The sequence below is a fragment of the Myzus persicae genome, unplaced genomic scaffold, assembly GCF_001856785.1.
Source record: "Myzus persicae strain clone G006 unplaced genomic scaffold, MPER_G0061.0, whole genome shotgun sequence".
NCBI classification, from domain to species: Eukaryota; Metazoa; Arthropoda; class Insecta; order Hemiptera; family Aphididae; genus Myzus; species Myzus persicae.
In genome coordinates this window covers 5,029-19,795 of record NW_019101235.1, presented here as the reverse complement: position 1 = coordinate 19,795, position 14,767 = coordinate 5,029, and the positions used below count along the sequence as shown (strand labels likewise).

Here is a 14,767-nt window from a genome sequence, read left to right as displayed (position 1 = left end):
AAGAAACAATCGGTGAATCAAGACATTCATCAGTGCCGCAAAAAACCAGTGTGCAGAGTGTGCGGCGTACACGGGCCTTAAGGCTTACATACATTTGGGGGGCTCCGGGCCCAACCTGGAGCAAACACTGAAATTGTCTTAAAACTCAAAACTTAATTATTCACAATACTTTTTTTTTAAGTTGAAACATTAGTGTAGTTGTAGGTATAGTAATATTAGATTAGATTAAGTAATAAGTATGTTAAAATAGGATGGTAGTTTTGGAAAAATATGGGTGGTGTCAAGTATTCAAGTATCAACGTTTCTAACTTTTTAAGTTCTATGAATTATTCCATAAGATCTATTTTTATGGCGTCTATGGAGTATGGGTTATTGTTTGTCGAATTGTCGGAAAAACAACTGGCTGATAGCGGAAAACGACGACGGTTGACGAGTGATGGCGGCGCGCGGCGTACACAACATTTATAGGTATTTAGTACTAGGAGGCTTCTGAAATCTGTTTAGTCTGCCTTTTTATTTTTATTAATTTTAGCTTATTCTATACCATCACTTATTCTTATTGTTCCCTTTGAAACAGATTGAATACAACGTATGAACCAAAAATAAATATATATATATATATATATAATATGTAGGTATACACAAAACCTAAAAACGTTGGCACTTATAGATTGTAATACTTACAGTAAAATTAATTTAGGAAGGTGCTCAAAAAAAATATGGCACACGGGCCCCTCATAATGAAGTTTCGGCACTGACATTCATATGTACGTATGGAAAAAATAACAAATTATATTTATATACTTAATTACAAAATTATATATCTATAATATATAACAAATGCTAAAGGCGAAAGCCATGTCCTAAACATTCCCTTGCATACACCACTGCCGGAGACAGTCTGTCAGCCTATATTAATAACTAATAAGCATATTATGTTATATTGCAATTTTCCACTATTATAATTAATTTAACCATAAGTAATACGGTATGGGTTGAATTAATTTTTGACAAAAATATAGTAAATTGTTCTATTATCCATTATTATCTATTGACTATTATAATAGTTGTGTCATAAATAGTTTGTATTAACTTTTGTATCGATACCGGCTAACTGTAGAACGGTAGTTAAAAACGAGAATAAATCGGTTCGAGGAAAAGCTAAAAATGATTCTTAATATTTTGAAAATGTCATTGCTTATGATAAAATACAATAATATACGTAAACGTATGAAGACCCCACTTACCACGAATATTTTTGAATTACAACAGAACAAACAACTAAAATCGTTATTCTTTGTTTAGGATCAAATTTCGTGAAAATTTAAATTTCAAATGTCAATAATTAAAATCGAGCCTATGTATTTTAGATCTGAGATGAACGCTCTTATAGTTATCTTATTTGAATATAAGAGTACAAAATATAAATGTATAATATGTATAATATGTTATTATTATTATTTATTATCTTTATATTCTAAAATCAAAGGGAAACTACTGTCATGTAGCTAAATTGCCTACCCAAAATGCCGCGTGTGCAATAAATAGACTTTGAGAAATCGAAAAAAAAAATACCCAATGAGATTATCAAAACATGCAGAAACAAAATAGGGTAAAAGTGTTGAAAGCATGCCACAAGTATGAAATATACCTAAGTCTATGAATTGTTTATTATAGCGGAATTATTCGTCTTAGTGGCATCTTGAGAATGCAAACTCAAGGAGCAAGCTTCATAAGCTGCCCACTATACCCACCCAGCCACCAACTAAATTTACGAAGACCAATGAAATATTTTTAGGTTCATCATAAGTTAATTTAGTCATGTACTTAAACAGTTATTAATAATAAATGCACTTATTTTCAACTGCAATGCCTAATCTTCAGTACTCAATGATAAAACCAATTTATTTTTTTAATGTATGATAACTAAGAACCGGATTGAATGTAAAACGCATTAATTTTTGAGAAGTCCTAGGCAGTGCTTTTCGTGTACAAAATTGAAAATTGAATCAAAATAATTGTGTGATATTGTCTTATTGCCATATTATATACTGTGTATCTAAACGTCTTAAACTATATTGTGTGCATAAAATGTCATTTCTGTCGTTAATTTGTAAGTTGTATAGTCTAATGGTAATACACCTTGTTTTTAATACGAATAATACGTACAACGAGTAAAATTAAAATTAAAACTAATTTGTTTGACTTATTTTATTATTACTTAAAATTAATAAATTATACAGATAAATTGGGCTTACATTTCATCTTAGAGATGAGAGGTCGTAGCAAAAAATACACACACCCAGCTAAAACAGGTATTTAATTATTATTATACATTTTGTGAAAATAACAAAAGTTTTACGCAAGACCAAGAACAATACTAATGTGTACTCCTGAGATCAAGACTAAGATTTTGAAAGTCTTGGTCTTGTTTTGATCATCAATAATTATAGATTAAAAGGTAACTTGTAAGTACCCTTAGGCCTTAGTAACTTACCTACATCTCTACCTTTTTGTTCTATTGCTAAGTGTATTCCATATTTCCATTGTGGTTTGTTTTGCTGTTATGGAATTACTATTAATTGGTGGACCCGTTTCCACCAAAAGTGTTCCTTTTCCACCATTACCCGTTACCCGTTACCCTTACCACCAAAGGTTTACCTTTCCCTTTTCCACCAATACTCGTTTCCAACAAGACAAGTTATATACTACGCATATAAGTTACCTATATTAAAAGCTATCAAAAAGTAATGAATTAATATACAACATAAATCATAATATAGATGTGCATGTTACATTATAACAGAGATGGCGAACCTATGACACGCGCACACTATTTTAGTGACACACACGAATGTGTAAGTTTGATAATATTAAAGTTTTAAAAAAAAATTAAAGGGTTATCGTCTATCAAACTAGTTGACACGCAGGAAAAACAGATTTCAACCATTATTTTTATTTGACACGCTGGAACAAAAAGGTTCGCCATCCCTGCCTTATAATAATAATGTTTATAAAAGTCAAAATTGTCAAATGTATAAATTTAATCAAAAAAAAGAAAAAAACGATATTATAATATGGTATTGTACTATAGCAGTATTTATGTAAAATATTATATAATATAGTAAAATTCATTTGGTGGAAACGTGTTACGCCCTATAAATACTTACAACTTCTACTATGTAGGGTTCTACTTGTATTAACGTCAGATCTCAGATAGTTAAAAGATTTCGATCAGTTTTCATATTGGTTCAGCAATTCAGCCACACACAACACACTTACACACACATCTATTTTCGGGTATTTTTATACCAAGCATCTCCTCTTTTATTATATTAGGTAAGTACAAAAGAGGTAAAAAAAAAAAATTATACTCATTAATCATTATAAAGGTGCATTTATTAATAGTCTGATTAAATAATGTGATCCAGAGTCGGTGGGGGACGTGATGGTCTGATCCTCCACATAGCCCTTTTTTTTCATACATAACTCTCAAACGTGCTAGTTTGTAGTCTTAGTTATAGTATCTTTAATAAAGAAAGTTTGCTATATTTAATCTTGTTAGTAAGAAAATATTGGATTTAACGATTAGTGAAAGTGTAAAAGCAACCACTTACGCTACCGCTCAACAATACCACTGAATAACATAATAATATATATTTATGAGAATAACTCTGTTACTTTACTACCAAACTATCTACAGTATCAACAATCACGGTTACCGTATACCACTTTTTACTGTGCTAGTAGGTATCTATTGTTTTTCCTGTGTCTTCATTTATTAAAATATTATATTGTATTGTCCTACTAATTTTACTACATGAACCGCATATAAGTATAAAGTATTATAAATATAAAATATAAATCGGTTCGCCTGATATAAGGTATATGGATTCATAAGGTGTCTTATTTGAGAGTTTATTGCCCAGTATTCGCCCATTACCATACAGAACAGTACACAAATCGGTCATGTTATGAATATATATAATAATATAACTATTAGCTTTGCTTGTTTAAGTTATACATTTTGTTAGATTATACATAATATTATAATAATATAATATTTATTATAAGTGTGGTCATACTCGTCATAGGCGCAACTAGACCTCTAAAACGTGGGGTGCTATAATTGTAAATGCTTCACAGAACTACAGTGGAGGTCTTTGCCCCCAACACCCCTTGGGACTTATTACAAAAATCGCATGATCTTAGAAGTTACAAATCTACAATCTCTGCTTCGAAGGTCTGAACACGTCTTTGGTTGTTACCAAAAAAAAGTTTGTTTGTGGTGATAATATTATTATATATGTTATATAATGTTATGTTATTTTTTACGCGTGGCTGCGTCATTATGACGGATCACTGTAAACTGAATTAATGAATGTACTGTCCACGTAGGCTCTTTAACTAATATTTAATAATATTTTCATTAAGATAAAATTCATCGCAATATTTGTTTTATCTCTCATACCCACGAGCAGCATAAGTAAGACACTTTAACCTAAGTTCGTTTTTATTTTCTTGAGTAATCTTCAAGTAAAATAAAATTATAGAATAATAAAATAAACAATTCATTATTCAAAAGTAAAAATTATAAAAGTTTTAAAGTGATACGAGAATAAAATGTGACTAACAATAGTAACAACTAACAATTATTATAGGTAACAACAGTTAACCGACTGCCCAATAACAGTATATTATAGTTAGGTAGGTACTTATTTAAAACACAAGGATTTATTTAATTCTTTTTTTTTTAGTCAAATGACTCATATTTATAATGTTATATTCACGACTTTATCTATCTTCAACATAATAATATATTGTTATTTGTTTTTTGTGTCAGTTTATATTCATATAATACCTAGCCACCTAGGTACCTATAAGCCTATTTATTTTATTGATTATATTTTAATTTTGAACTCCTCAATAATATTTAAATACTCAGCATAATATACCTAAGTATCCATCGGTGACACTTGGCAAACATACTAATGGGTGCATAAATTAAAAGCAATTTAAGATAGATAGATAACTGCTCTGCCGTACCGTAGGACGGTAGGACGGTGTAGAATGTACCTTGTCAGTTGTCATTTAAAATAAAAAACACCATACAAAATGAATGTGTTAAATTTCAATTCTATGATCAAATCCCAATTGTTTTAAAAAGTGCTGACAATTTCTTCTTTTGACCGACCAAAGTATAAACAATTTTATCCAATATTCTACACCTTGAATAAAACCCGGGGGCCGCCCAATTATTTCACCCTGTGTCACTTATATGTAAATTTGGTACTAGTTGCCTAGGAGCTAAGTGGCAGGTGGCTAGGTAAATAATTATTTCATCAATTTAAGAACTACATATCTCAAACAAAAGCAACAGCTATCTTTTACTGAAACTATTCAAGGAGGTGTGTTACGAAATTTAATTATAATTCTCTTTTAGTTTTATTGTGTAAATTTCTAATATTTTGTATAATACTCATATCTTTACAATATAATAGAAAACAAAATAGCCATCAGTTAGAGTCGTTAATAATTTTTTAACCAAATAACAGTAGCTAGTGCCGTAGCTTTCTAGGGGGAGGGTGGTGGCTTTAAGGCTTAAGCCCCCCCCCTCAAAAAAAAATCCTAGTTATGGTTCTGACAGAAGGCACATTAACTATTTACTACTTATATTTATTTCAATAAAGAAAAAAGGTCAACCGAATATTAATAGATATAACAAATTTTAACGTTGCTCGGCAACGATTGTGGTTCTCATAGGTACAGTTTAATAAAAGTGTACCTATCTGAACAATAATTGTATGAAATGTGTTTTTTAATCCATGGTGCACAGTTTTGAACATAATGTTTTGTCAGTGGTTGAATAATTGTACCTACATAGGTAAATAAAACTTTTAAATTATAACTATATGTGAGAACAATGTAATGGTTATGAATTAGGTACCTATGTAGGTTATATGGATAACCTATAGCTCAACTGCTTAAGCAGTTAAGCCAATATGCACATAAATATTAAATATTTTACCTATATAATAATATACACCGTAATGAATATGTTTTATACATTATATTATGAGTTAATTTATATTATTATTGATCATTTAAAACGTTTTAATATTATGGTGAGCATTCAAAATTGAGAATTATTGTCATCCATAAAATAGGTGTAAAGGTACGTATGGTGTAGAGGCCTAAGAGCTAATATTTGTAATAGCCTGTATGTATTTTTATAAGTAGATTACCAGTATTAGAACCATATAGGTATCGACATAGCCGTAATTTGCCGTATATATTGTTTCAATAAGTTGCGTAGTTATATGAGTGCACATGTGGCATGTATTATTCCTAAATAACTATATAACCATATATTAAGTATTTACCATTATATATTAAGGGTGTAGCTGTGTAAGTGGTTTTTCATTTTTCACCATTTTACTGTAGGTGGACCATAAGTCAATTCATTGTAATTTACAGCTTGTAGATTGTACAATAGTAAAATGTTGGCATAAATTATGGTGTAATTAATATTGTGCAACGATGTTAGGGCATTTTTCAAAAATGTCAAGTATGGTAGTATGGTACCTAACTATTAAAACTTCTGTATCCGAAATTCCGAATTAGTTCTAAAGCACTCGTTTACGAAGAGTATACCTATATCTGAACTATAAACTTCTTATATTATTTTAAAAGCATAAGTATTCAATTCCTTCCAATTTCATACAAACTTATTAGGACTGTTCATACTTATTAACATGGAGATATCAGGTATGATTAGAAATTGTGATTTTTGTTTAAAAATAAGTCATACATCTTATTATGTACCTATAGGCTATAAGATATTTTACTTTTTAATACATGTAATATATGGGTACCCATAGGAAATTATTTTTTTTCTTATCTATTTGGTATTTATTTAATTTTTTTTTATTTTGCGCCCGTATACAGATTACATAACGTAGAAAAACAATTTTTAAGTATAATAATATTAAACAATATTACTAGATTGCATTTCGTTTTTTCGAAATTTTATATCGGGAACCAATTCGGATGCATTAAAACAATCAGTCAATTATTCGAATGTAGACTGTATTTATATTTTGCACCTATTTTAACTCTGGAATAATAGTACCACTAATAAATTAGTCATAGATAATATTATAATAAATTCAATACCACTCGGAGTAGGTAGTAGCGAATTAAATTATTAGAAACATTTTAAATTACTACATTTTTTTATAGGAAAGTTTATAGTTTTGTCCGTCTAAAACTGTATTTAACAATTTCTATAAATTTGTAGATAATATTATATTTATCAATACTGCAGTAGTGCACTACTAAATAGTGGGGTGTACCGTGTGCTCAATGCCTCAAATAATGCTAGATCACCTATATAAATTATTATAGGTAGGTACCCACCGATAAAATGTACTATTTTCCTTCTATATCAATACCTGCATCCGCCCATATTTGAAGTGTTGCCTGAGCAACACTTGGGACCCCATGTCACAACTTACACGCCACTGCGTGTTCACATTTCAGTGATCGGGGATCATATTATTAATATTTTTAGTCAAAATTTTATTTTTATCAAATTTGGTGCGTACCTATACTCGTGGTTGAGGTAACGCAGTCGCACATTATTGTTGCTATTTTATCTAACCAAAACGGCGCGTCGGCCTCGGCGCATGCGCGTCATAGATTACGGTCCTCTTCCCCCCTCACATACAACAACCGGGAATTGCTACACGCAGTACACATACCTGCTTAGTGCATTGAGCATTCCATTTTGTTTACATTCCTTCGCCCCGCACTATACGTACGCCGTGCTGTCAGGATATCGTCAATTCTGTGTACGTGATCGCTTTTTACCGTTTTCGATTCCGTCCGTTCAATTTCAATCGCCGTTATTTGTTATTCGTTTTCTGTTTTTTTTCTTCGTTAGTGATCATCGTTTTTACACACACATACCTACCCCGAGTACACGGCCGAATCGAAATCGCGTCTGCATGTTTTATCTAACGGCAAACACCATAGTGGTCGTCGCAGCACCGAGCCAGCCAACCGTCCGTGTGAGGTGAGCGATAAATATTATCATTTTACTTTAATAACAATTAATAGTGACGGTACTTGTTGTATCACGTCGTGCCTACAGTGTTCTCGGACGAGGTCGGTCGGTAGTGCCTCCGACCCGTTCCGCTTACGACTTGAATACCCTTCACAGGGAAGGTGGTGTCCTCACCTAACCCTTTTCTGATCCTTGCATGATTTCTTTTCTTTGTTTATCTTTCCTGTCTCTAGATCCTAGACGGTCCCGTTCGTTTTCCTGTGGCCCGCCCAAAACTTCTTACCAAATGTCTCTAAGAGCCATACAGAAAACCATACAGTCGTATGGCAACATCAATAAAATCACCTCGTCCCTGAAACTTGTGTCAGCTGCAAAAATGGCAAAGACGGAGCGCCTGCTGAAGGACGTACGACCATTTGGCTACGGCACCTTATCGTTCTACAAACATTACACACACATCAACATGCTTGACCATATTGAAAACCATCTGATATTTGCCATCACGTCTGATCGAGGTCTATGTGGCGGCATACATGTGGCTGTCGTGAAAAAAGTTAAACAAGAACTGGACCGCTCTGATCAACAATTTGCAAAGGTTGTGTGTGTTGGCAAAAAATCAGAGGAACTGTTAGCAAAATCGTATAAATCTAACATTTTATTCACAGTCTTCAAAATTGGCAAAAATAATGCCACATTTCTAGAGGCTTCAAAAATATTCAATGAATGTAATTATGCTGAATTTATTGCTTGTCAGATATTTTACAACCGTGTTGTTACTAAAGGAACGTCACAAGTTGACTGGATCTCTATTTACAACACAGACTTCCTTCTTACAGTAGCCCATATTGCAAGTTTAGAAGAAGTAGAAGAAGAAACTATGAAAAGTTATATTGAATTTTCTACTGTTTCACTTTTATTTTTTGCCATGGTAGAAAATGCCTTCTGTGAACATTCTGCTCGTATGATAGCTATGGATGCTGCTTCTAAAAATGTTAAGAAATTGAATGAAAAGTTATCTTTGGAATATAATCGTAAAAGACAGTTTAAAATCACTTCCGATCTTATTGATATTGTTTCTGGAAGTCAAGTTATCACTGAAAAATAATCAATTTTATCAAAAACATGCCTCTTTATTTAGATTTAATTTTATAAAACACACTGAACCTATAATAATTTGTATTTTTTAATTCAACTTAAATGTTAATTAAATACACTTTAGACAAACTTTGTATTAAATGTTAGGATTTTCTTATTAATGAATAAACGTATACATTTGTTATACCTACCTTATATTAAACAGTTTTTACTATTATAAAAGTGTATCTAAGTAATATTAATTCAAGCATATTAAATAAATCTACTCTCCTACTTATAAAATAGGTATATTTATTAACCACCTATACTCTACAGTATTGATTAAAAAAATATGAGAACAATTTTTTAATTTCTAAATACAAACTCATATTTATATCTTAAGAATACACTTATAGTACAGATACTAGTAAACTATAATTATATTATAGTCTATCTAGTATTTAGAATAAGTTAGTTGATTAATTGAAACCTATATTAAATCATACTTAATGTAATTTTTAGCCTCTATATGATGTATTATGTTTCTTAACTGTAAAATATGTAGTATGATAATTGATAAATAGAATTATTTTATAATGTCCTTAAGTAAAGATAACTTCTTAGTCACTTATTATCACTAAAACATCCAATTGCACTTAGAAGTTTTCAGAAACTCCAGTTACATCATTATTTAATATAAGTAAACATCCACATTACCTATGTGGAGTGCTCCATTTAATGTACACTCATTACTTTAGAAAACAATAATATTTTTGAAAATATTCCATTTACTTAGATCATTTTAAAACAAAACCAAAATTATATTTTTTAAAGTTTTTTTATTTTTTATAATGACAACATACATTTTCAATTTCATATTCTGAAGCGGATTATTGTTTGAAATATTTGTTTAAAAATTGCATGTTGTCATTGAACAATTAAAAAAAATGTCATAATTTGAAAGTGACAAAAAAATATTTTCAAAAACGTTTATAATTTTAGAAATAATGAGTGTTTTATCTTAAATGGATCACTCAGTATATTTTAATTTTCAAATGTTAATAAAAAAATGTGTCGTGTAATGTTAATTAAATCAAAATATGTTTTAATATTTAGTAATGTTCTCAAAGAAAAAGAAAAAACCTCAAATATCTTCACCTACAAATTTTGAACACAGAGTGCATACTGGCTTTGATAAACGCGAAGGTAAATTTATAGGTTTGCCTCTACAATGGGCAAGCATAGTTGGTAATAATCAAATACTGAAGAGCACTAATAGACCATTACCTCTTGTGGATCCATCAGAAATTACCCCTACAGAAATATTGGATTTAAAGGTAAATGTATAACAATTTTACATTCATCACTTTTATTAGTTTTTACTAGTATATTTTGTGTGTGTGTGAGCGCGCAAAAAATAAATGCACCAATCTTAAATATTAAGAGCAATTTATGGTAGCAAGTTGAAGCTAGTTTGGGATTAGTTAAGGGCAGTAAAAAGAAAAAACCCAGTACCTTTAAAAATTATTGGAAATAATATTTTTTTTTAAAAGGGACTAATATTTATATGCCAGATAAATTTAAAATTTTTATTGTAATTTAAAAAATATTTATCTTAAGGATTTGAAACTTTTACTATAACAATCACATTTACAAAATATTTAAAACATTCTAAGGTATATTGATATTGACTTCTAAGTTAATATAAATAATATGTATATTAAAATACTATACTGGCTGTCCCTTGAAGATATACCTAGTAGCTGTAGAAGCAGACTTACGGCCTTGAAAAAAACCAGATTTTTGCCGTTTTACCTATAGAATAATTAAATTATTGAAAATCATGAAATTAGTATAAATAAAACTTTGAAAAGTCAAAAATTTTAGAAAAATAAACTACCAAATGGATATCTTCATTATTTCAAAAATAAAAAAATTAATAAAATAAAATATATGTAGTCCTTGTCTCTGTTAGTCAAAAAAAAAATGTATGATGTATTTATTACCTCAGGAGTTATCACAATGGGTAAATCATCGGGGGCCACCCTGTATCTTGACTTAATTTAGTTCAAGTTCTATTTTATTTTTAATACTATCATAAATTTATTACAAAATATAATTAGAAATAGCCTATATTTCTTATTATAAAAATTGCAACAGTTTCTGAAACACCTTTACTCATAGACTTCTTCATATTCAACACCTATATTACAGTAACCTACTCAATGACAATGTGCATTTGAAACCTACTATCTATCAAAGCTATTTTTACTTAAAATTATTGTATAAATATTAGTAAAGTAGTATGTGTGTACACAAATATTTTTAACAAAAACATTTCACTCAAAATTCTAAGTTTGATATGTTTAAAACATTTTATGGTATTTCTTTTAGACTATTGTGCGTGGAGAAAATAATCCAAAAATCAACAACAACCCAGTTAACATACGAAATAATGAAACAGCTGGACTTCCAAAAACATCTAATGTTGCACGTTCAAACTCTTTGCGTTCCTCAAGTCCACCACGCATTCGGAGGCAACATCCAAATGTACCACCGCCATTGCCGGAAAATGAAGTTTTAGTAATGAACCAGAGTTTAGTACCACAACATTTACCACAATATCCAACACCCAACAACACTCAAACAAAACTTGATTACAGCAATAAATTTGTAAGTTATATTAAAAGTCCTGTGATTATTTAATTTCATTATGACAAAGGCTTTTTTTATTTTTCTATACAGATAAAACCAGGGGGCTCAGAATGGTCTGCTCAAGAAACACCAGTGTCACAAATAAATCAGAACAATACTCCTACAGGCCAAACAATAATATCTGATCAAGGCGGATCACATTCATATCATTCTGCACAAAATGGAAATATCCCACCAATATTTTCTAATGGCTCTGCAGTTGACTCTCCATCTGGAAGTCAAACATCACAAGCCAATACTCCCGTGCCACCAAATCGTACCCATCCTGTTATTAACAATGCCCAGATTGTTAGTACAAACAAGGTAAGCCTTAGAACTTTTTTCATAAGTTAGAATCTTAACAAATGGCGTTTTAATTCAAGGGCATTGCACAAAATCATACTCGTAATCCGGATCAGAACCAAAATATTAAACCAACCACAAATGGTATATCAACAGCTAGTACAATGTCAATTCCTAGTATAGCTACAAAACAACATCACGAGCAACAACGCATTACACATGAACAAGTATTTAATTTTTTTTAAGTTTAATTTATGACAAACAATACCCAAAATTGATTGTGTATTTCAGTTCAGGGCTGCTCTTCAACTTGTTGTTAGTCCAGGAGATCCTCGCGAAAATTTGGATAGTTTCAAAAAAATTGGTGAAGGGTCAACAGGTACTGTTTGTATAGCTACAGATCGAATAACCGGTCGTAAAGTGGCTGTGAAAAAAATGGATTTAAGAAAGCAACAGCGTAGAGAATTGTTGTTCAATGAAGTTGTCATAATGCGAGATTATCACCATGCAAACATTGTTGATATGTATGACAGTTTTCTGGTTGGTGACGAATTATGGGTAGTAATGGAATATTTAGAAGGCGGCGCACTCACTGATATGGTAACACACACTAGAATGGACGAAGAACAAATTGCTACTGTTTGCAAGCAGTGTTTGAAAGCATTAGCATATTTGCATTCACAGGGAGTGATACACAGAGATATAAAAAGTGATTCAATACTTTTGACTACTGATGGAAGAGTAATTATTTTTAATTATTATCATTATTTTATAAATTGTAATTATATATTTTACTATCTTCATTTTTTAATTAGGTGAAAATTTCCGACTTTGGTTTTTGTGCTCAAGTATCTCAAGAGTTACCTAAGAGAAAATCATTAGTTGGAACACCTTATTGGATGTCTCCCGAAGTGATTTCACGTTTACCATATGGGCCAGAAGTTGATATATGGTCGTTAGGTAATAATTAATTTTTATTTTATTAGTTTATCAACATTTTTTAATACCAACTTATTTCTAGGTATTATGGTCATTGAAATGGTTGATGGTGAACCACCTTTCTTTAATGAACCACCTCTTCAGGCTATGAGAAGAATACGTGACATGCCTCCACCAAAACTTAAAAATTCCAATAAAGTATGTTATTTTATTATTTATTTTTATGTCATTAAACGATTAAATGTTTATGCATTATTTAATTTGCTTCTCCAGATATCTCCCAGACTACAGGGCTTTTTAGAAAGGTTATTAGTGAGGGATCCGGCGCAAAGAGCAACTGCTGCTGAACTTCTACAACATCCGTTTTTAAGATTAGCTGGTCCTCCTTCACTGCTAGTGCCATTAATACGAGGGTCCAGACATAGCAACTGTTAAAAGGTAGACGACTCATTGTTCGTTTGTGCAATTTTTGTTATTTATTATTTCATTACTTTTTAATTATATAACAATTTTTTTTTTTTTTACCAAAATTGTGTATTATTAAAGTTACTTGTAAAATGTAACTTACATTTGAAATTCAATGCAATTGATCATTGTATTTTTTATAATTGTATTTGTATGTGGTATTATGTAATAATTTTTAGACATCGAAAATCTTTTCACTTTTTTTGTCACAAGCTCAATATGACTTACTTAATGTTGAATAATTAGTGCCTTAAACGTAATTTTTGAATATAAAGATTCATTAATTCAGTTCTCCATTATTATATATGAATAGAAAACCAAAGATGGAGTAAAATAGGGTCAACCTTAACTTTGTAAAGTGTACCTTCACTTGTAACCAGGTGCCTTCTACGTCGGGTAATATATTTTTTTTTTCGGTTTAAATAATATTTTTTTTACATGTAACTAATCTAGTTTATTTATATATATATTTAATCTTTATTGAACTGTTACCATGCTTGTGTTTTTACAGTATGAGTATTAAATTAATAATGTTGACATTTATACGGATCATTGAACTCCTAATTTCACGGTTATTAACATGCGTATTTTAAAAGTAACCACACCTCTGTGTGTCATGCACTTTTATTGTTAACATAACTATTAGGTTATTCATTGGTCATAAATACCGTATATAATTTAGTTTTTTAAGTTTATTGTAAGGCTGTTAAATAATTAAGATGAGACATTTATCGAACTTAAGTAAACATACACACGGTACAATGTAATGCTTTAACATTCCAATTATTGTTTTTAATTATTTGTTAATTAATTGTTTATTATTGACATCAGTATTTAAAATGATTGAATTCAAATTTTTTACCTTCTAGTCAGTAATTGATTCAACCAATCTTTTGAAATTTTGATGGTATTATCTATTTGACATTATAATATTATTTTTTTCATATAAATTTGTGATTTAAACAATATTCACTATCTAAACAAACCTGTAAGATCTCTGTGTGTACTGATCCTTTTTTTACTGTTCCAATACAAACTATTTTACTTCATAACTATATACCTGTAATGTTAGGTTGAATTTTTTTTTACTTATTATTAATGACAAATTGTATTATTTTTTTTTTCACTTGTTCAATATACAATTAATACAAATTAATTACTAATGTACACTTATGTAATTCTATTATGTGATATTCATTTTTATTGATATATAATTCATATTGC

General features: G+C 30.1%; 2 protein-coding genes across 2 annotated transcripts; both read left to right on the top strand.

The window, feature by feature from the left end:
• The first annotated feature begins 7,757 nt into the window (after positions 1–7,757).
• LOC111028290 (serine/threonine-protein kinase PAK mbt) lies at positions 7,758–14,370 on the top strand. The gene is made up of 9 exons (XM_022306878.1): positions 7,758–8,077; positions 10,259–10,479; positions 11,537–11,815; positions 11,888–12,160; positions 12,220–12,366; positions 12,431–12,880; positions 12,955–13,099; positions 13,161–13,276; positions 13,352–14,370. Exons 2-9 carry the CDS (start codon positions 10,261–10,263, stop codon positions 13,511–13,513), a joined length of 1,791 nt encoding a protein of 596 aa, XP_022162570.1. The 5' UTR covers positions 7,758–8,077; positions 10,259–10,260; the 3' UTR covers positions 13,514–14,370.
• Positions 8,084–9,250, top strand: LOC111028291 (ATP synthase subunit gamma, mitochondrial-like). The gene has a single exon (XM_022306880.1). It carries the CDS (start codon positions 8,265–8,267, stop codon positions 9,171–9,173), a length of 909 nt encoding a protein of 302 aa, XP_022162572.1. The 5' UTR covers positions 8,084–8,264; the 3' UTR covers positions 9,174–9,250.
• Positions 14,371–14,767: the final 397 nt, after the last annotated feature.